Genomic DNA, 27996 nt, shown 5'->3' with positions numbered 1-27996 from the left:
ACAGTCTTGTGAAATAGATTATACTTCTTTACAGATGAGGAAAACATGCCCAAAAAGCTTAGGTAATAGTGCTAAGATCCATCCTATAGCTAATAACTCTGAAGTATATAAAAAACTACCTAGACACCTGAGATTTCCTTTAGTTATTGAGCTATAGAGGCCAAGAAAAAGCCAGACAATGCCAATTGAAGGCACAGATGTCTTACTCAAAGAGCAGGAACAAATGTCATTGTCGGGGCAGTGAGACACTTCCACTTGTCCCTATTGTACACAGACTTCTCAAGTTAGGTACTAGAGCTGATCATCAAGGGAAGGGACTCTTCAGAGAAGCCTCAGGCTTTGCTTCACATCCTCTAGGAATCACTACCATCTCTGTAAGACACTACCATCTCTGTAAGACAACTGGCTTAATGGTACCGCGTCACCTTTTGGAGCCATCATGAAAAATGCATTATGGAAAGAACTGCAGGGCCCTCTTCACATGCAATGTGAAATCAAATCTCAACCCAAAATTCTATTGCAACTGTCCTTTTACCAATTTTTTCAGTTAAACAGAAGATCTACTGACTCAGGGCCAGTAGTATTGGCAACTGGAGGGCATGGCACACTCTGCGGTCTCAACTTCCAAAGCAACTGTCCTTTCCCAAAAATACCCTCTCAGTATGCTCTCTAATGCTTCTTCTTAAAGACTCCAAAGGGCCTCACCTTAAACTGTTGGAGCACTGTTTGTTCCTGTCACTGCCACTGCAAATCCAAGCTCTCAAAATGACAAAATCAATAAGGGCAGTGAGTATGACAGATCGTTTAAAATCTCAAAATCTTTTTTCATTCTCCATCAATAAAGGTCAGTTCATGAATCATCAGCCATAAAGCAACAGTCAGTTGATAACCAGGAATTTCTGGAGTTGGAAGGCAAGTAGTAACTGACTTAAGCAGTTATTGTAAAGCATACATTAAGAAGCAAATGTGTCACAGCTAACAGCTTACATGGAGCTCACAGACACCCACAAGAACCTGGCATCATCAGGGGGTCATTTTTATTTCTCCGTATAAGCCATCATGTTCAACCTCACCCACTGTCTTTTTCCTGAGTGGCACTGGTTGACATTTATGATAAGGTAGGTGTTGTACCCTCAGTGGACCCACTCCTATAGCTCCCTGGGCATTGGTCTTGCCCTTTCAAATCTAAGAGAAGGCCCTCAAGGCCTATGTACACTATGCATATGATACGAGTGGCATCCCTGATGATCTCATTACTGGCTTCAGAGTCCTTCTTCTTTTGTCTTGAGGAATAGTGCATGTTCATAGCCAAACAGCTCTATGGTCTGGTCTAATAGGGTCTAAGAGGTCAAACAGTTTTTCTTCATTTTGTCACATTTTTTGTTTCTAATATTTCCAGCTGGTGGTGTTTCTGCTCATATAATCTCATCTCTATTCCTGGCTTCTGTTGTGATAGTTATGATTGAGTCCATGGTTCACACCCATATTGAGCTCCTTATGCAATGGTCAGTCCACCACACCCCTGATGTTCTCTTCCAAACATACTTTGTCATTTTTTGTAATATCGACAGGCAGAGAAATGTGCAAATCTTGAAGTTCTGGTTCCATTTTGTTTAATAATTCCATCTTGAATTCATTTCTCTCCTCTGAGCTTTTACTAAAAACAGGGGAAACTAAGCCATTCTCCCACCACTTTGCTAAGAAATTTCCTCATCCAAATATTCCATTTTATCACTCACAAAATACTACCTCCCAGAAAATACTACAACACAAATACAATTCAGCCAGGTTCTTTGGCTACTTTATAACAAAGGTCACTTTTCTCCATTGTCCAATAAAATGTTCCTCATGGAAGCTTTGTCGATGGCTCTCTTTTTTTCTTTCTGAGCTCTCAACACAACTGCCGTTAAAATTCTGGCAGTCTATGCTTTTTCTAGCATTTACCCTCAAATTCTTGTACCTTCTTCCCATTACTCAATTCCAAAGCTACATCCACATTTTTAGGTATTTGGTACAGCAGCACCCCCACTTCTCAGTACTGATTTCTGTCTTACTAAGTTTAGGATTCCATAACAAAATACTATAGACTGGGTGGCTTATAAACAACAGAAATTTATTTCTCACAGTTCTGGAGGCTGGAAGTTTCAGATCAGAGTCTCAGCATAGTTAGATTCTGGTGAGAGCCCTCTTCCAGGTTGCAGACTGACAGCTTATTGTATTCTCATGTGATGGGAGGAAGGTAAGAGTCCTCTGCAGTCTCTATTATGAGTGCACTAATCCCATTTATGAGGGGCTCCACCTCCATGACCTAATTATTTCCCAAAGGCACCAGCTCTTAATACCATCATATCAGAGGTTAGAATCTTAACATATGTATTTTGGGAAGGACACAAAAATATCCAATCCATTGCAGAATACAAATAAATCAAATTTTATATTAACAATTAAATAGATAACATGCATTTAGGCACTGTACACACTTGGAATTGATCACCTCATCCCCATTTCAAAGATTAGAAAAAATAACACTCAGAGAGAGGAAAGTCACTTGTCAAGGTTATACCAATAATAAGTTCCAAAGCAAGAGTTTAAATTTGGCCTATCTGACTCTAGAGCCTATGATATTAAGTTTTAAGTAAGTCATACCCTTTGCCAACAGTAAAATGAAGTGGAGTAAATAAGTAAATAATCTAAATGCAAATGTGTGCCTCACTAGTTATGCCACCACATTTACCAAAACAAATAGTAACCAATCTTAATCTCCTAAAGGCACTCACTGCAGTATTATTTATAACAGTGAAAAATTGGAAATAAGCTAAATAGTTGAATATTATATAAAGTATGGCTCCAGTAATAATGAGATCTGAATGCATCCATTATTTATTCATTCAGCAAACATAAATTGACTATCTACTATATGCTAGGCACTCCTCTACATGCTGGGGAAATAGCAGTGAATAAAAATAATGTCCTTGTCCCCCATTAAACTTAAAAAGAATTTGAACTGATATCAGAAGATAATTATGATAAAAGGTAGGTTAAAAAGTTAAAATTATGTATTTACTAAGAACTAAATTGCATGCATATAAAAGACGTACATGTACAAAAGAAAGCTAAAAGATAACATACCAATACCATCTAATACAATGTTTCTGTCTTGGAATATCTTATTATCATAGGCAATTTTATACTTTTATATATTATATTTACTACAAATGCCATTTAATAATAATAATAATAATACATTTGATATTTTAATCCTAGGGTTCATAAATACAACTGTGTAACTAACTTGTTTCAGTGACATTAAATCATTCCCAACATTTCTGTGGTTCAATGTTCTTGTCTAGCAAATGCTTTACACTAACTCTTTAACTCAGTGGTTACCAAACTGTTTCTTAAATGGCCAGAGAGCAAACATTTTAGGCTTTGAAAGCTATCCAGTCACTGCCACTACTACTCAGTATTGTTGTCCTACCACAAAGAAAACCTTAGAAAATACTTAAACAAATAAGTGTGTCTGTGTCCCAATAAAATTTTATTTACAAAAAAAAAAATGTGGCAGGCAAGTTTTGGCCCAAGGGCCATGGTTTGCTTATATTACTTTAACTTTATAACAATTAACACAAAGACAAATTTCTTTACCTTCTACTGTTCAATCTCCTCACAGTAATATTCTTAAAATTAATATTAACCACATTTTACACAGGACAAGACTAAGGCTCAGAGAAAAGAAATATCTGTCCAAGATGACACAGCTCATAGAGTGAGTTGCTAAAACTCAGCTCTAAGAGAAATGCCAAGTGCCCTGCTGTCTGAAAAGTTGTACATATATAAATGCTAATTTTAAACTTTGCATGGGAGTTTACTCCTTAGAGGACACTTAATTTTACTCATTTTGGAAATTTTTTAAAATCACTCTTTAATTTATCCCTTACACAAATATCTATTTTCATGTATTATATTGTTTAAAGAAAAATTCCCCTGCAGACGGAGTCAAAGGCTTCAGTGGAGGCTTAAGGATATCTTTTTATTGTTTATGTGTGAGGGGGGAACAGGACTGAGAAGCAATGTTTCTTTAACTTTCTTAAGCAGCCTCCCATGAGTTTGGCAGGAGACCACAGAGGATGAAGGTGCCCAAGGTCTCTGTATCCAGAAACCTGGGAGACTGCATGGTCACTGAATCACCTCAAGAGGTACATGGCCACATGTAGGTGAAGGCTTACCAATGTTAATTTCGTCATCAGTCAGAGTGTCTCCAATGAAATCAAACTGAAAGGATTGAAGTGTCTGAGAAAATTTCTGAACAGCTGAAGAATAATCTGCAAAGTAAGAGAAACAGAAGAAATGGTCAAAATTGCTTTCCTTTAACTGATTTATTTATCTCTATTAGGGCTAATAGGAGAAATGGGAAATGCTCCTGTGAGTTAGCAACTTGTATTTAATAAAGTTAAATAAAAGATCGCACTTTCAGTAGAAGATTTGAGCAACTAAAATCATACATTAAGGAGAAAGGAAGGCAGCTTAGTGAATCCTTTTAAGTTATGGGACATGTTTTATATCTCAATCTCTGTCCTTTCTGACTTGTTCTACCCAAAGCCTGGAAAGACCTAAAATTACTTAGTTTTCCTTCTAAAAGAGGCTCTTTGGGCACCAATTATGGGCAATGGACTAAGTGCTTTCTCACCTCTCACCAAACAAATATCCACAATCATTCTACAAAGAAAGAAGTAGCTGAATTTTATAACTCTGGTACTCAAGGTCCCTGAGCTAGCCACCATAGCCAAAAGTAGAAGTCAGATGGTCTGTCTCTCCAGGGTCTTTTCCATGACAACACAGGCACAACCTGGACATTTTACACATCAACCATATGGAAGCCTGGGTTAGGATACTATCTAGCAGGAGAACAAATTTAAGTTGCTCACACAGTATTCACCAAGGGACATGAACTAAGGAGGCAATTAATGAAAAACTTGTTTTTCAGACAAATGTTTTTATTTTGGGTGAATAATTTTGAATTTTATTATGTAAAAGTATACAACTAAATCACATTTAGCTAACCTTGTGACAAATTATCTTTATGAAATTTTTTTTAAATATGACCATCACCAAGAGGTCCAGCCTTGCTACTCTGAGTGGTTCTCAGGTCAGCAAAACCATTGTCGTCTCGCAGCTCAATGTAAATACACATTCCCAGATCACAACCTAGACTTACTGAATCAGAAACTGCATTTTCATATAATCCTTAGGGAATTCATAGGCCTTTCAAAGTTTGAGGATCACTGCTCTCACCAGTTCAAGTAACCCACTTGACCATCTTCTAGGAAAGCTTAAGATTTGGGTTATCTTTGGCTCCCTGTTTCTATTTCTTCTCTAGCTCCATGGTTTCATCATCCTACACCTTCACATCTATCAAAAACACAGGCTTATGGGAGTTTTTGCTCTCAGACTAACAGAAACAGAGACAATGCAAACAACAGCATCTATCCCTTTCAATGGAAAACTATCATGGTTAAGCACAAACACAATAAAATATGGTCAGACATTTGGTTGAAACATATTATACCTTCTGGCATTTTACTACCATCTTGTTTGCGTCCCATTTCCAGAAGAACTTATTTGCAGTATTTAGAGCCTTGACCCTTTTGAATACACCATTAGTGAGTAGGACAGGGGATGGAGAGGGAGGGGAGAGGAGGAAGTGGAGGAGGAGAAAAGTTTTACAAAGATTGGGGGCTGCAGACCAGGTTACCATGCCTTCTCAAATCTCCACGTTTTGGAGTAGCATTGTCTACTTCAAATCTGGTCCACATGAATGTGAAAGGAGCATGCCCACCCTCTTCCCATATCCCATCAGCAAAGAAAATCGAAAATCAGCTCCATGACTGGAAAATAATCACTTTTCTCTGGTCTCCTATGTCAGTAGCAGAGAAGGACAAGCCCAGAATTACAACATGTGCTTTCTGTTTCACTCAGGAAAATAAAAATATTTATTATATTGCCCTTTCACATATACCTGGATTTCTTCAATTTTTTTCACTGAGATAAGCAAGGTACAGTTATTATTCATTCCTCTTTTAGAATTATTTGAACCTCAGAAACAACAAATATTAGAATTTTTGACATTTATATTATTTTGTAAGTAAAAGCACGGGAGTAAGAAAGGAGTTGCATTCATTCCCTTTTTCATTATTGACACCAACTTCTGTTCTCCAGACGGCTGGTTTTCAAAATACTACTTTACATTTGCACAGAGCTTCAAAAAATTTATGAAGGACTTTCCACACTCTCATTTACTCCTCTTGAATAGCCAAAAGTAGGTATTACTATGTTCACCTTATAAACAAAAGATGAGACAATGCAGACAAAGCACATTTGCAAATATGAACAAGCACAAATTAACAGCTCTTCATTGAAACAAACTCTCAATATTTAGACTCTGTACTAACAGAAGTGCCAGGAATGAGTCGTCTATTTCAGATAAATGAGTTGGTTAGCTTTTGGACTTCCAAGAATCAGTAGATAACCTAGAAAAGCTTGCAGTGTATGGGACATTTATATGTTTATTACACTAAAATTTACTGCATCACTCTAAACCATGTCAAAATCCTTTCTAATACTACTGCATCCTTGTCCACCAAGCCATTAACTCATAATTTTTAAAGCTAACTTTGAAGGTTCTCTCTATACCACCTTCTTATTCATGTGTCTTCTATAATGTTCTTCCCTCACCTTCCCTGTAAATGTAGCTAGAGACTTTTTTAGGCAATTGAAGCTTTCTGGGAATAAGGTAGAATATAAACAGAATTAATTAGTGAGGTAGTTAATTAATGTTATATAGACTCCACTTTACTTATCACTATTATCTACTATGGAATCATACTGAATATACTCTGATACTTAAATTACTTTGGTCAATGCGTAGCAACATAGATGGAACTTGAGGGTGTTATGCTGAGCGAAATAAGTCAGACAGAGAAGGACAGCTACCATATGTTTGCACATATAGGAGGATTAGGAAGAACTTAATGGAGGACCGTAGGGGAGAAGAAGGGGGTAAATAGTGGGGGAGAGGGAGGGAGGCAAACCACGAGAGACTCTTGAATGCTGAGAACAAACTGAGGACTGATGGGAGTGGGGGAGAGGGGAAGGGGGATGATGGGCATGGAGGAGGGCACTTGTGGGGATGAGCACCGGGTGTTATATGGAAACCAACTTGACAATAAACTATTTTTAAAAAATAAATAAATTACCTTGGTCAGCACAATGTCTAAGAAATTCATCTATCTGTAATTCATTATATTTCTTGCTGAGTAGATTCCATTGTATAAATATACGATAATCCATTCATTCACCTATTTATGGATATAGTGCCATTTCCAGTTTTTCACTATTATAAAGAAAGTTACTTTAAGCATTTATATATAAGCCTGCCTGGGACATATATTTTCATTTATCCTTGGTAAATACATAAAAGTCCAATAAATGGGATATATGTTTAGCTAGAAAGTGTATCTTAAAACATGCAAGAAAAGGTCTAACCACTTTTCAAAGCTATTTTACTATTTTGTATAGCTATCAATAATATATGAGAATTTCTGTTGATCCACCTATCTTCCAACATCTGATAATTTATTTTAAAATCTTCTTAAAACAATATAGATGACATAAAATATTATATTAACTTCAGGTGTACAACGTAGTGATTCAACAACTCTATACGTGATTCTATGCTCACTCCAAGTACAGCTACCATCTGTCACCATTCGATATTACAATGCCACTGACTATATTCTCTATGCTGTGCCTTTCATCCCCACGAATATTCATCCCACAGCTGAAAGCCTGTACCTCTTACACCCCTTCAATCATTCTGTCCATCCCTCATTCACCCTCTGCTAACCATCAGTTTGTTCTCTGTATTTGTGGTTCTGTTTCTACTATTTTTGCTTCCACATTAAGTGATGTCATATGGTATTTGTCTTTCTCTCACCTATTTCACTTAGCACAATCCTCCCTAGGTCCATCCATATTGTTACAAATGGCATGATTTCATTCTCTTTTATGGCTCAGCAATAACCCATTGAATATATATACCACATCTTTATCCATTCATCTACCGACGGACATTTAAGTTTCTTCCATATCTTGGATATTGTGAATAAACATACAATACAAAGCTGCTAACTTACCTTTTTTTAATTTCAACTATTCTAATGGATGTGTACTATCTCCTTTTAGTTTTAATTTGCATTTTCCTGATGACCAATGGTATTAAGTAGTTTATCAGGTACTTATTGGACATTTATAATATCTTTTTTTTTCATGAAGGGTCTGTTCAAATTCTTGCCTATTTTATAACTCAGTTTTTGTCTTCTTATTATTCAGCTATAAGATTTCTTGATATATTCTGGACGCAAGTTTTTGTTTTATATATATAGACAAATAGATAGAAAACATTCTCCAAATAAACTAAAGGCATAACAATCTAAGGGTTCTCTCTTCAAGATAGAAGACTGAATCCTGATAATACCAGTGTACTTTGTAGTACTTGTACTTTTTACCAGTGCAATTAAACCTAATCAAATCACTCTCTTCTCAGCTCTACTGTAGCACTGAAAACCAACAGCTTCACAATTACAGTAGCTGTGAAAAACAATAGGTTAGCAGCCACCAGAGAGGGCAGAATGGGGTAGAGTTTTACAAGGCTGCACTCTTAGACAATTATCACTATGTGTCCATTTTGAAAGGTCCTAAAAACTCCATTCTTTTTTTTTAATATTTTATTTATTTTTGAGGGAGAGATAGAAACCACATGAGCAGGGGAGGGTCGGAGAGAGAGGAAGACACAGAATCTGAAGCAGGCTCCAGGCTCTGAGCTAGCTGTCAGCACAGAGCCCGACACGTGGCTCAAACCCACGAACCGTGAGATCATGACCTGAGCTGAAGTCGGACGCTTAACCGACTGAGCCACCCAGGCGCCCCTAAAAACTCCATTCTTAAGCACACTCTATCCTTTCCTAAAGCTCATTCTATGTAAACAGTGCTGTTATTGGGGCATTTGTCAAAAACAATCATCTGAAATTTTTAAAAATTGTGGTGGCCTGATGCAATGTAAAAGTTGGAGTTATCAAGAGGTTGACCAAAGTATTTGGTGTGATGTGATTTATAAGAAATATGTATTTGAGGGGTGCCTAGGTGGCTCAGTCGATTAAGTGTCCAACATTGGCTCAGATCATGATCTTGTAGTCCATGAGTTTGACCTCTGCATTGGGCCTTATGCCTGCTTCAGATTCTGTAACTCCTCTCTCTGCCATTCTCCTGCTCACACTCTGTCTCTCTCTCTCTCAAAAAAGAAAAAAAAATGTATATATATATTGATCAAATATATACATATTTGATCATATAGATGACAAAAATACATTTCTCATATATATTTGGTCTCCATCCACAGTTCCTGGCTCACAGCTCCCAAAACACTTGGAATACCCAAGGGATGAGAGAGAGTCATTAAATTGTTTTTTGTTAGGTTATTAGAATGACTTTTGGACCACACTTANTCAATCCCCTCACCTCTAGGGAAGAGAGAGGGACTAAAGGTTGAATCAATCACCAATGGCCAATGATTTAATCAATCATGCCTAGGTGTCCATAAAAACTGAAAATGACAGGTTCTGAGAACTTCTAGGTTAGGAAATAAGTGTAGAAGTGGGGAAAATGGTACACTCAGACACAGCATTGAAGCGCCACACCCCTTTGCATAATATGTCTTATACATACCTTCCATATGGCTGTTGCTATGTTATATCCTTTTATACTAAGCCAATAATCTAGAAAGTAAAATATTTAAGTTCTGTGAACCACTCTAGTAAATTAATCAAATCTAAGAAGGGCATTTTGTAAACCACTGGTTTATATTAGTTGGTCAGAAGCACTGGACTTGTGACTAACATCTGAAAGGAGTAGAGTAGTCGTGTATGACTGAACCCTTAACCTATAGAATCTGGTTTCAAGGTGTATAGTGTCGTAACTGAGCTGAATATTAGAACATCTAGCTGATGTTCAGAAAACTGCTTGCTACTGTGGGGAAACCACTCTGAAAAATACATTGGAATTGGGCCTAAGAACCAAAAAGCCTTCACAAACAATTAAAGAATGATGATTTGGAGAATGACATGCACAGGGCCCTTGCAAAAGTACAAACTACTCCTAGGAATCTTGAAAGATATGTGCATGCAAAGGAATGCGTGCATACCTCAGGCTGTATCCATGTCCATTAAAGATTTGTGAAGGCGCTAATCTCTCAGTTCTAACTGAACTTGAGCCCCTGAACAAGCAGGGAGAGAATGGCAGGGAGGGTTGTAAACTGACTGGCTGAATGATGAGATCATGCCATAACACAGGCCAAGAAAGCCCTTCACCAAAGGCTGAGAAACTTCTGGCTAAGATATTTCATGGAATCCTTGTCCAATCATTAAGTGGTCACAAAGCTAACATACAAAAGACCTCAGGCTATCCAGCTCCACCTGGAGGGGAAGCTGTGCGCTTGAAACTGTTCCAACATTTGTCTAGCTCTGCTTGATTCCCAGTGGGGAGGCGAGTGGCTTCAACTGCTCAGAGAGACTCGACCTGCAAGTTTATTTCGGGTGGTATCAATGAGGCACAGGGACTAAGATCTGGAAACCAGGCCTGGCTTCGGACATAGAGCACGAATCACCCTGGCTAAGCCCACACCACAAGGAGATCGGACCCAAAAGAGGCTACATCAAAAAAACAAGCCAAAGTACACATGTTGGAGAGTCCCAAATACCATGAGTAGGAAAATAAAACAACCAAAGTCTCAACAAGAGAGACCAAGAGAACCATTCAAACAACACTTCCTGAATGGACAGGCCCTGGACACTCAATGAGACTCATTTAATATAGCAGTACTCGCAGGTTCAGAGTGCCTAACAAGCTTTTAAAACTTAAAACAGACAGAAAGATAGCCAAAATGACAAAATAGAAGAACTCTACTCAAAAGAAAATCCAGGAAGAAGTGACAGCTAAAGAATTAGTCAAAACAGATACAAGCAACATAAGTGAACAAGAATTTAGAACAATAGTCATAATAAAATTAATCACTGGGATTGAAAAAGGCATTGAAGACATCAGAGAAACTATAGCTACAAAAACTATAGATCTGAAAATAGTTGTGAAGAACTGAAAAATGCTATAAATGAGATACATAATAAAATGGAAGTGTCCAGCAGTGCAAGGTGGCTCAGTCGATTAAGCAACCAACTTTGGCTCAGGTCATAATCTCGTGTTTCGTGGGTTCGAGCTCCAAGTCGGGCTCTATGCTGACAACTAGCACAGACTCTGGAGCATGCTTCTGATTCTGATTCTCCCTTCTCTATGACCCACCTCTGCTCATGCTGCCTCTATCTCTATCTCAGAAAAAAAAATTTTTTTAACTAAAAATAAATAAAATAAAATAAAATGGAAGCTTCCAATGCATAGACTGAAGAAGCAGAGAGAAGAATAGGTGAAATAGAAGACACAATTGTAGAAAAAGTGGAAGCTGAGAAAAAAAAGAGACAAACTGATCCAGTAACAAGAAAGGAGAGTTCCAGAGCTGAATGATACAGTCAAACGGAACAATATCCGTATCATAGGAATTCCAAAAGAGGAAGTGAGAGGGAAAGGCACCGAAGGAGTCCTTGAAAAATTATACCTGAGAACTTCCCCAATTTGAGGAAGGAAACAGATATTTAAATCCTAGAGGCACAGAGAACTCCCCTCAGACGTAATTTGAATCGATCTTCTGCATGACATATCATAGTGAAACTGGCAAAATATAAGGACAAAGAGAGAATTTTGAAAGCAGCTAGGGAGAAAAGGGCCCTAACATACAAAGGGAAACCGATCAGAGTGGTGACAGACCTATCTACTGAAACTTGACAGGCCAGAAAGGAATGGCAGGTGATCTTCAACGTGATGAACAGAAAAAATAGGCAGCCAAGAATCCTCTATCCAGCAAGTCTGTCATTCAGAATGGAAGGAAGGATAAAGGTCTTCCCAAATAAACAAAACTGAAGGAATTCGTCACCACTAAACCAGCCCTACAAGAAATCCTGAGGGGGACTCTCTGAGGGAAATGTTGCAAGGAACACAAGTTACCAGAGACACCACTACAAGCATGAATCCTACAAAGGACACAATGACTCTACTAAACCCATATTTTTCAATAATACCACTGAATGTAAATGGACTAAATGCTCCAATCAAGAGATATAGGGTAGCAGAATGGAAAAAAAAAAATCATCAATTTGCTGACTAGAAGACACTCATTTAAGACCTGAGACACATTCAGATTTAAACTAAGGGGATGGAGAAATATCTATCATGCTACTGGAAGTCAAAGAGAACTGGAGTAGTTATACTTACATCAGACAAACTGGATTTTAAAGGCAGTAACAAGGGATGAAGAAGGGCATAATATAATAAGTACAGACCGATCCATCAGGAAGAGCTAACAATTGTAAATGTCTACACACCAAATCTGGGAGCACACAAGTACATAAAACAATTAATCAAAAACAGAAACAATCTTATGGATAAGAATGTGCTAATACCAGGAGACTTTAATACTCCACATACAGCAATGGAGAGAAAAACTAGACAGAAAATCACTAAAGAAACATGGGACTTGAATGACACATTGGAACAGATGGATTTGACAGATATATTTAGAACTCTACATTCTGAGGCCATGGAATTCACTTTCTTCTCAAGTGCACATGGCACATTCTCCAAGATAGATAACATACCAGGGCATAAAGCAGCCCTCAATAAATATAAAAGAATTAAGATCATACTATGCACACTTTCAGATCACAATGCTTTGAAACTTGAAGGCAATCACAGGAAGAAGTCTAGAAAATCTCCAAAAACATGGAAGTTAAAGAACACCTTACTAAAGAGTGAATGGGCCATTCAAACAATTAGAGAAGAAATTTAAAAATATATGGAAACAAATGAAAATGAGAACACAACAATCCAAAATCTATGGGATGCGGCAAAGGCAGTCCTAAGAGGAAAGTACATTGCCCCCAGACCTATTTCAAGAAATGAGAAAAAGTTCAAGTACAAAATCTAACAGTGCACCTAAAGGAACTAGAGGGAGGAAAACAAGAGCACCCCAAACCCAGTAGGAGAAGAGAAATAANTGACAATCCTCTACCCAGGCTTCTCAAAAAGTAAAAAGAGCACCCAAATAGGGAAAATGATTAATGAAAATGGATATATTAAAACCAATACCTCAGAATACAAGCAATTATCAGGGAATACTTTGAAAAATGATATGGCAACGAACTAGACAACACGGAAGAAATAGGNGGAAACTGGTGCAGCCCCTCTGGAAAACAGTGTGAACATTCCTCAAAAAATTAACAATGGAACTCTCCTGTGATGCAGCAATAGCACTGCTAGAATTTACCCAAGGGATACAGGAGTGCTGATGCATAGGGGCACATGTACCCCAATGTTCATAGCAGCAGTCTCAACAATAGCCAAAACATGGAAAGAGCCTAAGTGTTCATCAACGGACAAATGGATCAAGAAGATGTGGTTTATCTATACAATGGAATACTACATGGCAATGAGAAACAATAAAATATGGCCATGCGTAGCAACATGGATGGACCTTTAGGGTATTAGCTGAGCGAAATAAGTCAGGCAGACAAGGACAGATACCATATGTTTGCACGAATAGGAGGATTAGGAGGAACTTAAAGGAGGACCATGGGTACGAAGAAGGGGCAAAATAGTTCAGGAGAGGGAAGGAGGCAACCATGAGAGACTCTTGAAATGTTGAGAACAAACTGAGGGTTGATGGGGGTGGAGGAGAGGGGGAGGGGGTTGATGAGCATGGAGGAGGGCACTTGTTGGGATGAGCACTGCATATTTTATGGAAACCAACTTGACAATAAACTATGTAAGGAAAAAGAAAAGATCTGAGTGGCTGCAGACAACAAACAATAGAAATTTAATACATAAATAGCACAGGAAACCAAAAAAACAAGCAAACAACAACAGACAGAAGAAACCATGGGGAAAGAGAGATGATCTCATTCCCAGAACTGTTACATAATATTAAATGCATTCTCAATAAGAAATTAGGAAACACACAGAAATAGGAAACATTGGCTTATAGTCAAAAACGTAGGGGCACCTGGGTGGCTCAGTTGGTTAAGCCTCCAACTTCAGCTCAGGTCATGATCTCACAGGTTCGAGCCCTACGTGGGGCTGTCTGCTGATAGCTCAGAATCTGCAGTCTGCTTCAGATTCTGTCTCTCTCTCTCTCTCTCTCTCTCTCTCTCTGCTCCTTCCTCGCTCATGCTCTGTTTCTGTTTCTGTCTCTCTCTCTGTCTCTCTCTCTCTCAAAAATAAATCAATACTTAAAAAATTTAAAAATGTAATCAACTGAACTATCCACGATGAAGATACTGGACTTACTACACAAAGATTTTAGGTTAGCTATTCTTCTTTCTTAACATTTTTATTATTTATTTATGAGACAGAGAGAGAGGGAGCAAGCAAGAGAGTGAGTAGGAGTGGGGCAGTGAGAAAAGGAGACACAGAATCCAATCAGGCTCCAGGATCTGAACTGTCTGCACAGAGTGCAGTGCAGTGTTTGAGCCCACAAACCACAAGATCATGACCTGAACCAGTCAGATGCTTAACTGTCTAAGTCATCCAGGTGCCCTTTACGTCAGTTATTCTAAATATGTTCAAAGAATTAAAGGGAATCATGTCTAAAAAATCTGAATGAGAGAATGAGAACAGTGTGTTATCAAATGCAGATATCAATAGAGTTGGAAAATATTTTAAAATAATCAACTATATTTTAACTATAAACTAGTTAAAAAGTACAACAATAAACATGGCAAATTTACTACAGAGGCTCAAAATTTTTTTGTTTTTAGGCAGAATCAGTGAAGTTAAAGACAGGTCAATTGAGATGACCAAGCCTATGGAACAGAAAGAAAAAAAGAAGGAATAAATTATCAACAGAACCTCAGAGACCTAAGAGGCACCATAAACATAAAAAAAACACACACACAATGGGAATCCTACAATAGGAGAGGAAGAGGAAGAAAGAATATCTGCAACACTTGATAAAATAAAATTCTTCACTCCCAACAAGCTCAATACAGTTAAAGTAAAAGAAACTCAAATATACACACCCAAAAGAGACTCACCATGAACAAGGAATTCTCAATAAGATTAACAACTGAATTTTTCATCAGGAATCATGAAGGATCAGACAGTAAAGGAAATGCTTGGGAGGAGGGGGTGCCTAGGGGGCTCAGTAGGTTGCGATTGAATCTTGATTTCGGATCAGGACATGATCTTGCAGTTCGAGGGATTGAGTCCTACATCGGACTCTGTGCTGACAGTGCAGAGCCTGCTTGGCATTCTCTTTCTCTCTCTCCCTCACCACCACATACTCTCTCTGTCTCAAAATAAACAATTAATTTTTTAAATGCTGGGGGGATTATGAAGATAATATTCTACATCTAGCAATATTAACCTTCTAAAAATGTAGAAGAAATTAAAATATTCCCAGATAAACAAAAACTGAATTTTTTGCTGGCAAATTTGCACTACAATCAACCAGTCAATCAATCAATACGTCAATTAATCAACCAAAAAAGGGACTCTATCGGGCTAAAATCAAAGAAAACTAAAGTAGGATGTTGGAAGATGGTGCCAGGGTAGGAGGACCCTAGGCTTGTCTCAACCCGTGAACACAATGAGACAACTATAAAATCATCCCAAATACCGAAGAAATCAATGTGAAGACTGACAGAACAGACTCAACAACTAAAGGGAGAGAACAGACTATACGGAATAAAGTAGGAAGTGTTAATATATGGCTTCAGGGAGAAAAGGATATGCTGCAGAGTGGAGCAAGCCATGGTCACAGAGAAGGGCAAGAGACAGAGGAGCACACAGGGGGACACACAAGAAGAATATTTCCCCAAAGCGATTGGCTGGGAAAACGAGAGCGGCTGACTTTTCTGAGATCCTGCAACCAGCAAGGCTCAAAGTCTTAAGTTTTAAATGTCAGCAGGCTTGGCTAGGATAGAGCCCAGAGGGAACTGCACTGCTCCTAGAGAGAAGGCAGGCAAAAAGGGAGGAGGTAGACAGCATGGAAAGGCCAATCTGAATAAACTACTGGGACACAGTGGGGAGATTACTCATTCTTCTCTGAATGCTTCCCTGAGAGGCAACACTCACAGAGATGCCTCTCTGGAGACAAAGGAGCCTGCTGGTCTCATTTCCCTTCCTCCCTTCAGCATAAACACAGAGCCACCTGCAGGAAGCAGCACAGGGCCAAAACAGGCTGCCGAATTTGATTACAACAATTCCCACACCTCTGCGTGCTGGCAGGATTACCCAGCTCAGTCAAGCTTGCTTCAGTCCCACCATGGCAGGCCTGTCCCCTAGAAGTCCCACACAAGCCCTTGCCCACACCACATCCCTAAAGCATCAGTTGTAAAGGTCAGCAGGCTTGGCAGTGATAGAGTCCAAAGGGAACTAGGCTGTTCCTGATGAGAAGTCAGGCCAAAAACACAGAGGCAGACAGCATGGAAACAACAATATGAAAAACACCTGAGGCACAGGGCAGGAAGATTGTTCACTGTTCTCTTGAGTGCTTCCCTAAGAAGCAGCATTCATGGTGACACCTCTCCAGGAACAAAGATGCTGGCTGGAGCCATTTCCCTCCTTTGCACCTCAGCATAAACACAGAGACACCTGCAGGAAGCAGCTCAGGACCAACACAGGCTACCTAACTTGCTTACACCATATATTGGACCCCTGTGCTCTGGCACGACTAGCCTTCTCAGTCAAACTAGACTTAGTCCCAGCATGATGGGCCCTTTTCCCAGAAGATCAGCAGAAAACCCTGCCCACACCATGTCTCTTGTCCAGAGAATTCTGCAAGTCTTCAGTTTTAGTGGAAGAAGGATCCAGTCTCTTTTCACAAGCAGACTGGACCACACCTAGTTACACCTTGCCACATTATGGCCAAGGACCAAACACTGCCCACTGTAGGCAAGGAAAGCCTCTGCGGACAACTGGCCTGAGGGAAAGCACAATCAAAACACAGCAGCAGAGCACAGGAGCAAATGGCAGAAACATTCCCTGAAGCCCCAGGCTCTGCATACTACATCACCGCTCCTTAATAAAGCCATTATTCTCAGGAGCAGGAAATAGAACAGACTTTTCTAACAGAGAAAAAGACATAGACTTAAACAAAATGCCAAAATGAAGGGATTTACTGCGAATGAAAAACAAGATAAGAAGGCCATGGCCAGAGATCTAAGCAAAGCAGGTATAAGTAACATTACTAATCGAGAATTTAAAGCAATCATAAGGATACTGATGGGGCCTGAGAAATGAATGGAAGACACCAAGGATAATTTTACCTCAGAGAAAAAAAGTTAAAAAAGAATCAATCAGAAATGAACAATGCAATAACTGAGAGCAGAGACAGGCTTGACACAATGAACAGAAGGTTGAAAGAGACTTAGAGAACACAGTGACTCCATCAAATGTAATAACATTCATATTACAGAAGTTCTAGAAGGAGAAGAGAGAGAGAAAAGGGGCAGAAAATTTACTAGAGGAAGTAATAAGTGAAAATGTCACTAATCTGGGGAAGGAAACAGACATCTAGATCCTGGAGGCACAAAGAACTCTCACCAAAATCAACAAAGGCAAGCCAACACCAACACAGAATATAATTAAATTGACAAACTATATTGATGGGGCAGAAATCTTAAAAGCAGCAAGACAAAGTAAGTCCCTAATTTACAAGGGAGGATGCACAAGGTTAGCTGCAGCTCTCTCAACAGAAATTTGGCAAGCCGGAAGGCAGTGGCATGATATATTCAGTGTGCTGAATGGAAAAATCTGCAGCCAAGAATACTCTATCCAGCAAGGCTACCATTCAGTATAGAAGGAGAGATAAATAGTTTCCCAGAAAAACAAAAGCTAAAGGAGCTCATGACCACTAAAACAATATTACAAAACTTCAAACAATATTACAGGAAATTCTTTGAGAGGAAAGAAAAGAATAAAAGTGACAAAAACAAGAAAGGATCAGAAAATATCTCTGAATGAGATGAAAAACTATTAATGAAATAAATACAAATCTATCAACAATTAATCTGAATGTAAATGGACTAAACGCTCCAATCAAAACACACAGGGTGTCAGAAAGGAAAAACAAAAACAAAAACAAAACTAGATCCACCTGTATGAGGCATACAAGACACTCACTAGAGATCTAATGACGCCAGCAGAGTGAAAGTAAAGAGACGGAGAAACATTCATCATTCAAGTGGATATCAAAATAAAGCCAGTGTAGCAATACATATATCGGACCAGCTAGACTTTAAAACAAAGAATAAAAAAAAAGACAAAAACGGCATGATATAGTCATAAAAGGAACAATGAAACAACAAAATCTAACAATTGTAAATATTCATACACTCAAAATGGGAGTGCCCAAATATATGAAAACAATTACTAACAAACATAAACGAGCCCATTGATAATAATACATAACAGTAGGGGATGTTAACACGATACTTACATCAAAAGAAAAATCATCTAAACAGAAACTCAACAAGGAAACTGAATTTGAGTAACAGACTAAACCAGATGGACTTANCTCTGGAGTAATCAGACTATATACTTTCTCTGGATAGCATCATCATCATTTCTCTCGCCTCTTCTCCAACCATATTCCACTCTTTCGCTCTTTGAAAAAGGCCTCTTATTCCTTCTGCCTGCTCATTTCATTTTCAATTTCACATTATTCCTGCCCTGTCATCTCTCTCATTCTCTATGCTCTTTTACCAGCACTGCATACACCCGGCTATTTATTTGTAGCTGGGAAATCTGGTTATATGCATTAAACTGTTTTTGTCTATTGGGTTTCTACTTTTTTACTTTCCTTTTCTTCTTTATTTTCTTTTTTATGTATTTTTATCACTGATTATTCACCTTCTCTCCTTCCCATTTTCTTGTTACTTTTTCGTTTACCCTTTCGGTTTCCGTGTTTGTTGGATTTGTCTGTGCGTCTGTGTGCCTTTGTTCCCTGTGTGTTTGTCTGTCTGTTTTCTTTTCCAGGAATGCCTCAAGAAACAAGCCAAAGTACACATGGTGGCGAGTCCCAAATAGCACTACGAGTAGGAAAATAAAATACCCAAGATCTCAGCAAGGGAGACCAAGAGATACATTCAAAGAACATATTCTGAACAGACAGGCCCTGGACAGTCAAAGAGCCTTCTTGGATACAGCAGCGCTCACAGGTGCAGAGTGCACAACAAGCTTTTAAAACTAACAAGAGATAGAAAGGTAACCAAAATGANCCTCCGCCTGGAACACAGGGATCCAGTTTCCTGTTCTCCAGCTGATCCTAGGCGGGATACACTCGTCCCAGGCAACCCCCGGCGAAATTGCTCCCCACTCGCCAGCTCGACCTGGAGGGGACGCCCGGGGGGNAGAATAAGTGATTTAGAAGACACAATTATAGAAACAGATGAAACCGAGAAAAAAATAGATAAACTGATCCAGGAATGTGAAAGAAGATAAATGAGATATATAATAAATGGGGGGCATCCAATGCACCAAAGAGGCAGAAAGGAAAATAAGTGATTTAGAAGACAAAATTATAGAAAAAGATGAAACCGAGAATAAAAGAGATAAACTGATCCAGGAATGTGAAAGAAGACTTCGAGAGCTCACCGATACAATCAAATGGAACAATATCCGTATCATAGGAATCCCAGAAGAGGAAGAGAGAGGGAAAGGTGCTGAAGGAGTCCTGGAACAAATTACAGCAGAGAACTTCCCCAACCTGGGGAGGGAAACAGATGTTGAAATTCAAGAGGCACAGAGAACTCCGATCTAACGTAACGTGATCTATCTTCTGCATGACATATCATAGTGAAACGTTAAAATCATAAGGACAAACAGAGAATTTTGAAAGCAACTACAGAGAAAAGGGTCCTAACATACAAAGGGAAACCTATCAGAGTGGTGCCAGACCTATCTACTNAGGGTGAAGGACAGAGGCTTCAGACAGCCCTGAGGGGCTCCTGAGAGTTTGTGTTTCCCACAATTTCAGTGGGGCGCGCAGACTGGGATCTGGAAATGAGGCCTGACCCGGCCTGACTCCCACAGGACACATTGGATCAAACCACGACCATCCCTGCTAGAAAGCTGCCTTCTTCCTTCTTTTTTTTTTAATTTATTTTATTAAATTTATTTTAAATTTATTTATTTAAATTTAAATTTATTTTTTTTAATTTATTTNAGCGCTACCAGAAATCCTGAGGGGGACTCTCTGAGGGAAATGTTGTAAGAAACGCAAGACGCTAGAGGCACCACCACAAGCATAAATCCCACAAATGACACAATGACTCTAAACCCATCTATTTCAATAATAACACTGAATGTAAATGGACTAAATGCCCCGATCAAAAGACACAGGGTAGCAGAATGGATAAAAAAACAAAATCCATCTATTTGCAGTCTACAAGAAACTCATTTTAGACTGGAGGACACCTTCAGATTGAAAGTAAGGGGATGGAGAAATATCTATCATGCTCCTAGAAGTGAAAAGAAAGCTGGAGTAGCTAAACTTATTTCAGACAAACTGGACTTTAAAGTAAACACAGTAACAAAGGATAAAGAACGGTATGATATAACAATTAAAGGGTCGATCCATCAGGAAAAGCTAACAATTATAATGCCTACGTACCAAATTGGGAAAACCTAAATACATAAAATAAACCAAAACGGGAGGTATCACCATCCCAGACTTTAGCTTCTACTACAAAGCTGTCATCATCAAGATAGTATGGTATTGGCAAAAAAACAGACACACAGACCAATGGAATAGAATAGAGAACTCAGAATTGGACGCAAAAATATACAGCCAATTAATCTTTGATAAGGCAGGAAAGATTATCCAATAGAAAAAAGACAGCCTCTTTAACAGACAGTGCTGGGAGAACTGGACAGCAACATGCAGAAGAATGAAACTAGATCATTTTCTCACACCACACACAAAAATAAACTCAAAAGGGAAAAAGGACCTGATCATGAGACAGGAAACCATAAAAACCCTAGAGGAGAAAGCAGGAAGCAAACTTCTTGCCCTCCACCACAGCAATTTCTTAGTTGACACAGCCCCAAAAGCAAAAGAATCAAGAGCAAAAATAAATGATTGGGACCTCATCAAGATTAAAAGCTTCTGCAAGGCAANAGCACACCAAAACACACCTAGGATCTAGTTTCCTTTATATGATTTTTTTATTTTTTAATTTTTATTTCATACTATTATAGTTGTTTCCTTAAAAATCATAAGATGAAAGAATTCACCTCTAAAGAAAGAACAGGGGGGAAAAACCAGAGATTTAATCAATGCAGATATAAAATGCCTGACATTAGAGTTTAAAACAGTGATTATAAGGATACCATCTGGGATTTAAAAAGGATAGAACACAAAAGAGAACTATTTTCTGCAGAGATAAAATAACTAAAATCTACTCAGGCCAAAATTAAAAATCATATAAACGTGACACAAATACAAATGGAGGCCTTACAAACGAGGATGGGTGAGGCAGAGGAGTGAATTAGTGATACAGAAGATAAAATTATGGAAAATAATGAAGCTGAGGGTAAAAGGGAAAAAAAGTTCAGGAATCAGAAAGGCAGACTTAGGGAACTCAGTGATTTATTACAATGTAATATGAGATTCTTAGAAGATGAAGAGAGAGATAAAAGGGCAGAAGATTTATATGAGCAAATTATAGCTGAAAACTTCCCTAATCTGGGGATGGACACAGAAATCAAAACCCAAGCACAGGAAACTCCCCAATAAACTCAAAAAAAGCTGACCTTTGGCAAGACATACCATAGTCAAATTCACGAAATACAGACAAAGAAAGAATCATGAAAACAGAAAGGGAAAAAGAGTCCTTAACCTACCAGGGAAGACAGATCAGGTTCATAGCAAATCTGTCCACAGAAAGATGTAAGGCCAGAAAGGAATGGTGAGATATATTCAATGTGATAAATGGGAAAAATATACAGCCAGGAATACTCTATCTACCAAAGCTATCATTCAAAATAGAAGGAAAGATTAAGTTTCCCAGACAAACTAAAGGATTTCATGACCACTACACCAGCTCTAAAAGAAATTTTAAGGGGAAATTTGTGTGGAGGAAAAAAAGGGCAAAAATCAAGAAAGATTAGAAAGGACCAGAGAGCATCAGCAGAAACACTAACACAACAGATAATACAATGCCACTAAACTCATTTTTCAATAATCACAATGAATGTAAATGAACTAAATGTACTAATGAAAAGACATAGGGGATCATAATGGAGAAAAAACAAGACCTAATATATGCTACCTAAAAGAGACTATAAATACAACTAAAGAAACTTACAGACTAAAAGTAAGGGAATGGAGAACCATCAATATTGCTAATGGACGTGAAAATAAAGCCGAAGTAGCCATACTTACATCAAACTAGATTTTAAAACAAACACTGTATTAAGAGATGAAGAAGGACATTATATCATAATTAAGGAGCCTATCCATCAAGAAGATCTAACAATTGTAAATATTTGCGCCTCCAACATGGATTCATCCAAATACATAAATTCATTCATTCATAAAAAAACATAAATTAATTAATAATAATACAAAAATGATAGGGGACGTTAACACCCCATTTACAGCAATGGACAGATCATCAAAACAGAAAACCAACAAGGAAACAATGACTTTGAATGACACACTGGACTGGTTGGACCTGACAGATATATTCAGAACATTTCAACCTAAAGGAACAGAAGAATACACATTTTTTTCTTGGGTACACATGGAGCATTCTCCGGAACAGATCACATACATGGTCACAAATCAGTACTCAACAAGTAGAAAATAATCAAAATCATATCGTGTGTATTTTTAGAACACAACACTATGAAACTTAAAATTAACCACAAGACAAATTTTGGAAAGAGGACAAATACTTGGAGGTTAAATAATGTCCTACTAAAGAATGAATGATTGACAGACCTGGGAGGCTCAGTTGGTTATATAACCAACTTTAGCTTAGGTCATTACCTCATGGTTTGTGGGTTCAAGCCCCACGTCCGGCTCTGTGCTGACAGATCACAACCTGGAGCCTCCTTCAAATTCTGTGTCTCCCTCTCTGCTCCTCCCCCACTCAAAAACAGACATTTTTAAAAACTTTTAAAAAGGAATTAATGGGTTAATTACAAAGTTAAAGAATAAAAAAAATATAAGGAAGCAAAGGAAAATGAAAACGTGACAGTCCAAAACCTTTGGGATGCATCAAAGGCAACCCTAAAAAGAAAGTATATTCTATTTCAGGACTATGTCAAGAAGCAAGAAAGGTCCCAAATACATAACCCAACCTTATCCCTGAAGGAGGTAGAAAAGTAACAGCAAATAAAGCCTAAAGTCAGCAGAAGAAGGGAAATAATAAATATAAAAGCAAAAATAAATATAGAAAAAATCATAGAACAGATCAAGGAAACTAAGAAATGGATGTTGAAAGAATCTACAAAATTGATAAAACCCTAGCCAGACTAATCAAAATGAAAAGAGAAAGGACCGTGTCATTACTACGAAAAGCAATCTACACATTCAATGCAATCCCAATCAAAATTGCACCAGCATTCTTCTCAAAACTAGAACAAACTATCCTAAAATTTGTATGGAACCACAAAAGACCCCAAATAGCCAAAGTAATATTGAAGAAGAAAACCAAAACGGGAGGCATCACCATCCCAGACTTTAGCCTCTACTACAAAGCTGTCATCATCAAGACAGTATGGTATTGGCACAAAAACAGACACATAGACCAATGGAATAGAATTGAGAACTCAGAATTGGACCCAAAAGTATACAGCCAACTAATCTTTGACAAAGCAGGAAAGAATATCCAATGGAAAAAAGACAGCCTTTTCAACAGATGGTGCTGGGAGAACTGGACAGCAACATGCAGAAGAATGAAACTAGATCATTTTCTGATACCATACACAAAAATAAACTCAACATGGATAAAGGATCTGAACATGAGACAGGAAACCATCAAAACCATAGAGGAGAAAGCAGGAAACAACCTCCTTGANTAGGAGGAACTTAACGGAGGACCAAGGGGGAGAAGAAGGGGGGAAATAGTGGGGGAGAGGGAGGGAGGCAAACCATGAGAGACTCTTGAATGCTGAGAACAAACTGAGGACTGATGGGTGGGGTGGGTGATGGGCATGGAGGAGGGCACTTATAGGGATAAGCGCTGGGTGTTGTATGGAAACCAACTTGACAATAAACTATTAATAAAAAAAGAAAAGAGAAAGGACCCAAATAGATAAAATCATGAATGAAAGGGGAGAGATAACAACCAACACCACAAACATATCAACGATTATAAGAGACTACTATGAAAAATTATATGCCAACACACTTCGCAATCTAGAAGAAATAGACAAATTCCTAGAAAATCACATACTGCCAAAATCAAAACCAGAAGAAATAGAAAATTTGAACAGACCCATAATCAGCAAATAAATAGAATCAGTAATCAAAAGTCTCACAGCAAACAAAAGTCAAGGGCCAGATGGCTTCCAAGGAGAATTCTGCCAGACATTTTTTTTTTTAATTTTTGAAATGTTTTATTTATTTTTGAGGGAGATATAGAGACTGCATGAGCACGGCAGGGTCAGAGAGAGAGGGAGATACAGAATCTGAAGACAGGCTCCAGGCTCTGTGCTAGCTGTAAGCACAGAGCCCGATGCAGGGCTTGAACCCATGAACCATGAGATCATGACCTAAGCTGAAGTCGGATGCTTAACCGACTGAGCCACCCAGGCGTCCCATCTGCCAGACATTTAAAAGAGAGTTAACAGCCGTTCTTTTCACAGAGTTCCAAAAAATAGAAGTAGAAGGAAAACTTTCAAACTCGTTCTATGAAGCCAGCATTACCTTGATTACAAAACTGGACAAAGACTCCACGAACAAAATGAATTAAAGGCCAATAACCCTGATGAGCATGGATGCAAAAATTTTCAAGAGGATATTATCAAATTGAATTCAACAGTACAGTAGAAGAATTATTCACCATGATCAAGTGGGATTTACTCCTTGGCTGCAGGGCTGGTTCAATGTTGGCAAATCGATCAATATGATAAACCACATTAACAAAAAATAAAAAAGGATAAGGATCATATGATCCTTTCAATACAGAAAAAAGGAAGAAAAAAAAACACTGGACAAAATATGGCATCCATTCTTGATAAAAAGCCTCAACAACGTAGGGATAAATGGAACATACCTCAATCTTATAAAGGCTATATGTTGAAAGATCCACAGCTAACAATCCTAAAATTTGTATGGAACCATGAAAGACCCCAAATACCCAAAGCAATCCTTAAAAAGAAAAACAAAGCTGGAGGTGTCATGATCCCAGGTTTCAAGCTATATTACAAACCTGTAGTCACCAAGACAGTATGGTACTGATATATAAGTCAGTATGGTACAGATATATAAATCAATGGAACAGAATAGAAGACACAGAAATAGACCCACAACTATATGGTCAACTCATCTTCAACAAAGCAGGAAAGAATATCCAAAGGCAAAAAACCAGTCTCTTCAACAAATGGTGTTGTGAAAACTATATGATGACATGAAGAAGGATGAAACCAGACCACTTTCTTACACCACACACAAAAACAAATTCAAAATGGATAAGGGACCTAAATGTGAGATAGGAAAGCATCAAATTCCTATGGGAGAACTCGGCAACCACTTTGTCCTCAGCTGGAGCAGCTTTTTACTAGACATGGTGCCAAAGGAAGGGAAACAAAAGCAAACATGAACTACTGGGACTTCATCAAGATAAAAACTTCTGGGGTGCCTAGGTGGCTCAGTCAGTTAAGCAACCAACTTCAGCTCAGGTCATGATCTGAGTTTGTGAGTTCAAGCCCCACATTAAGCTCTGTGTTGACAGCTCAGAGCCTGGATCCCGCTTTGAATTCTATGTCTCCCTCTCTCTCTGCCCCTCCCACACTCTACACTCTGTCTGTCTCTCCTTCAAAAATAAACATTTTTTTAAAAAAGATAAAAATCTTCTGCACAGCAGAGTAAACAATCCACAAACTAAAAGGCAGCATAGGATATTGGTGACGATATTTGCAAATAATATATCTGATAAAGGGTTAGTGTCCAGAATCTATAAAGATATTATCAAACTCAACACCCAATAATAAATAACCCAGTTAAGTTATGGGCAGAAAATATGAATAACACTTTTCCAAAGAAGACATCCAGATGGCTAACAGACACATTAAAAGATGCTCAACATCGCTTATCATTAGGGAAATACGAATCAAATCCACAATGAGATACCACCTCACACCTGTCAGAATGGTTAAAATTAACAACACAAAAAACAACAGCTGTTGGCAAGGATGCAGAGAATGGGGAACACCCTTGCACTGTTTCTGAGAATGCAAACTGTTGAAGCCACTCTGGAGAATAGTATAGAGTTCCTCAAGAAACTAAAAATAGAACTACCCAACTACCTAGTAATGCATTGTTAGGTATTTACCCAAAGGATATAAAAATATGCAAAGGGGGTATACATGCACTCCAATGTTCATAGCAGCATTATCAACAATAGCCAAACTATGGAGAGAACCCGAATGTTCTTCAACTAATGAATGGATAAAGAAGATGTGGTATATACATACAATGGAATATTACTCAGCCATCTAAGAGAATGAAATCTTGCCATTTGCAGTGATGTGGATGGAGCTAGAATGCATTATGCTAAGCAAAATAAGTCAACCAGAGAAACAAAAATGCCATGATTTCAGTCATATGTGGAATATAAGAAACAAAAACAAATGAACGTATGAGAAGGCATTGAAAGAGAACAGTGGGAAAGAGACCACAAGACACTCTTCATGATAGGAACAAACTATGGGTTGATGGAGGGAAGCAGGGGGAGATGGGCTAGATGGGTGATCGGTATTAAAGAAGGCATTTGTTTTGGTAAGCACTGAAGATTTTATATAAGTGATGAATCACTGAATTCTATCCCTGAAACCAATACTTCACTGTATGTTAACTAAGATTTAGATTTTAAAAAATGAGAGAGAAAAAAAGTGACTACACTACAGGCTGTGTATAAAACACTTTCTTGTCTCATCGACATGAATACATTCAAATTTAAAAGATGGCGAAAGTTTGACTTCCTCTTTGCCAATTCTGATGCCTTTGATTTCCTTTTGTTGTCTGATGGCTGATGCTAGGACTTCCAGCACTATGCTAAACAACCGTGNAAAAAGGCACCAAAAATTCTGACAGGGATTATATTGAATCTATAGCTCAAGTAGTGGACAATTTTCACCTTAACCATACTGAATCTTACAATCCATGAACATAGAATGTTTTTCCATTAATTTAGATCTTCTTTAATTGTTCTCAATAAAGTTTTAAAATTTTCAAAAAAAAAGATGGAGAAAAATACACTTTGTAATCAGTAATAAAAGAGTGAAGGAACATTTAGAATAATATAAGTGAAAATATACCTTAAGACAAAAATTGTGACTAGACACAAAGGAGAGCATTTACTAATGATGAAATGGTCAATCCATAAGAAATCACAATTTTAAATAGACATTCACTCATCAACAGTTATAAATACATAAAGCAAAATATCGACAGAAATGAAATAGGCAAATTGACAATAATAAACAGAGATTTTAATACCTGTATTTCAATAATAAATAGAAAACACAGAGGGGCACCTATGTGGCTCATTCGGTTAAGTGTCTGCCTTCAGCTCAGGTCATGATCTCACAGTTGATAAGTTTGAGCCC

At 38.1% G+C, this 27996-nt stretch overlaps 1 protein-coding gene across 1 annotated transcript in view; it reads right to left on the bottom strand.

The window, feature by feature from the left end:
• The window catches only part of OPHN1 (oligophrenin 1), a 404963-nt gene that overhangs the window by 344736 nt on the left and 32231 nt on the right, over positions 1–27996 (bottom strand). The window contains 1 exon segment of the mRNA XM_077769252.1: positions 4227–4322. Coding sequence (XP_077625378.1) covers positions 4227–4322 — 96 coding nt within the window.

Source organism: Crocuta crocuta, unplaced genomic scaffold (genome assembly GCF_008692635.1).
Source record: "Crocuta crocuta isolate KB4526 unplaced genomic scaffold, BGI_CrCroc_1.0 scaffold1012, whole genome shotgun sequence".
Classification (NCBI taxonomy): domain Eukaryota; kingdom Metazoa; phylum Chordata; class Mammalia; order Carnivora; family Hyaenidae; genus Crocuta; species Crocuta crocuta.
This window is presented reverse-complemented; position numbering and strand designations above follow the sequence as displayed.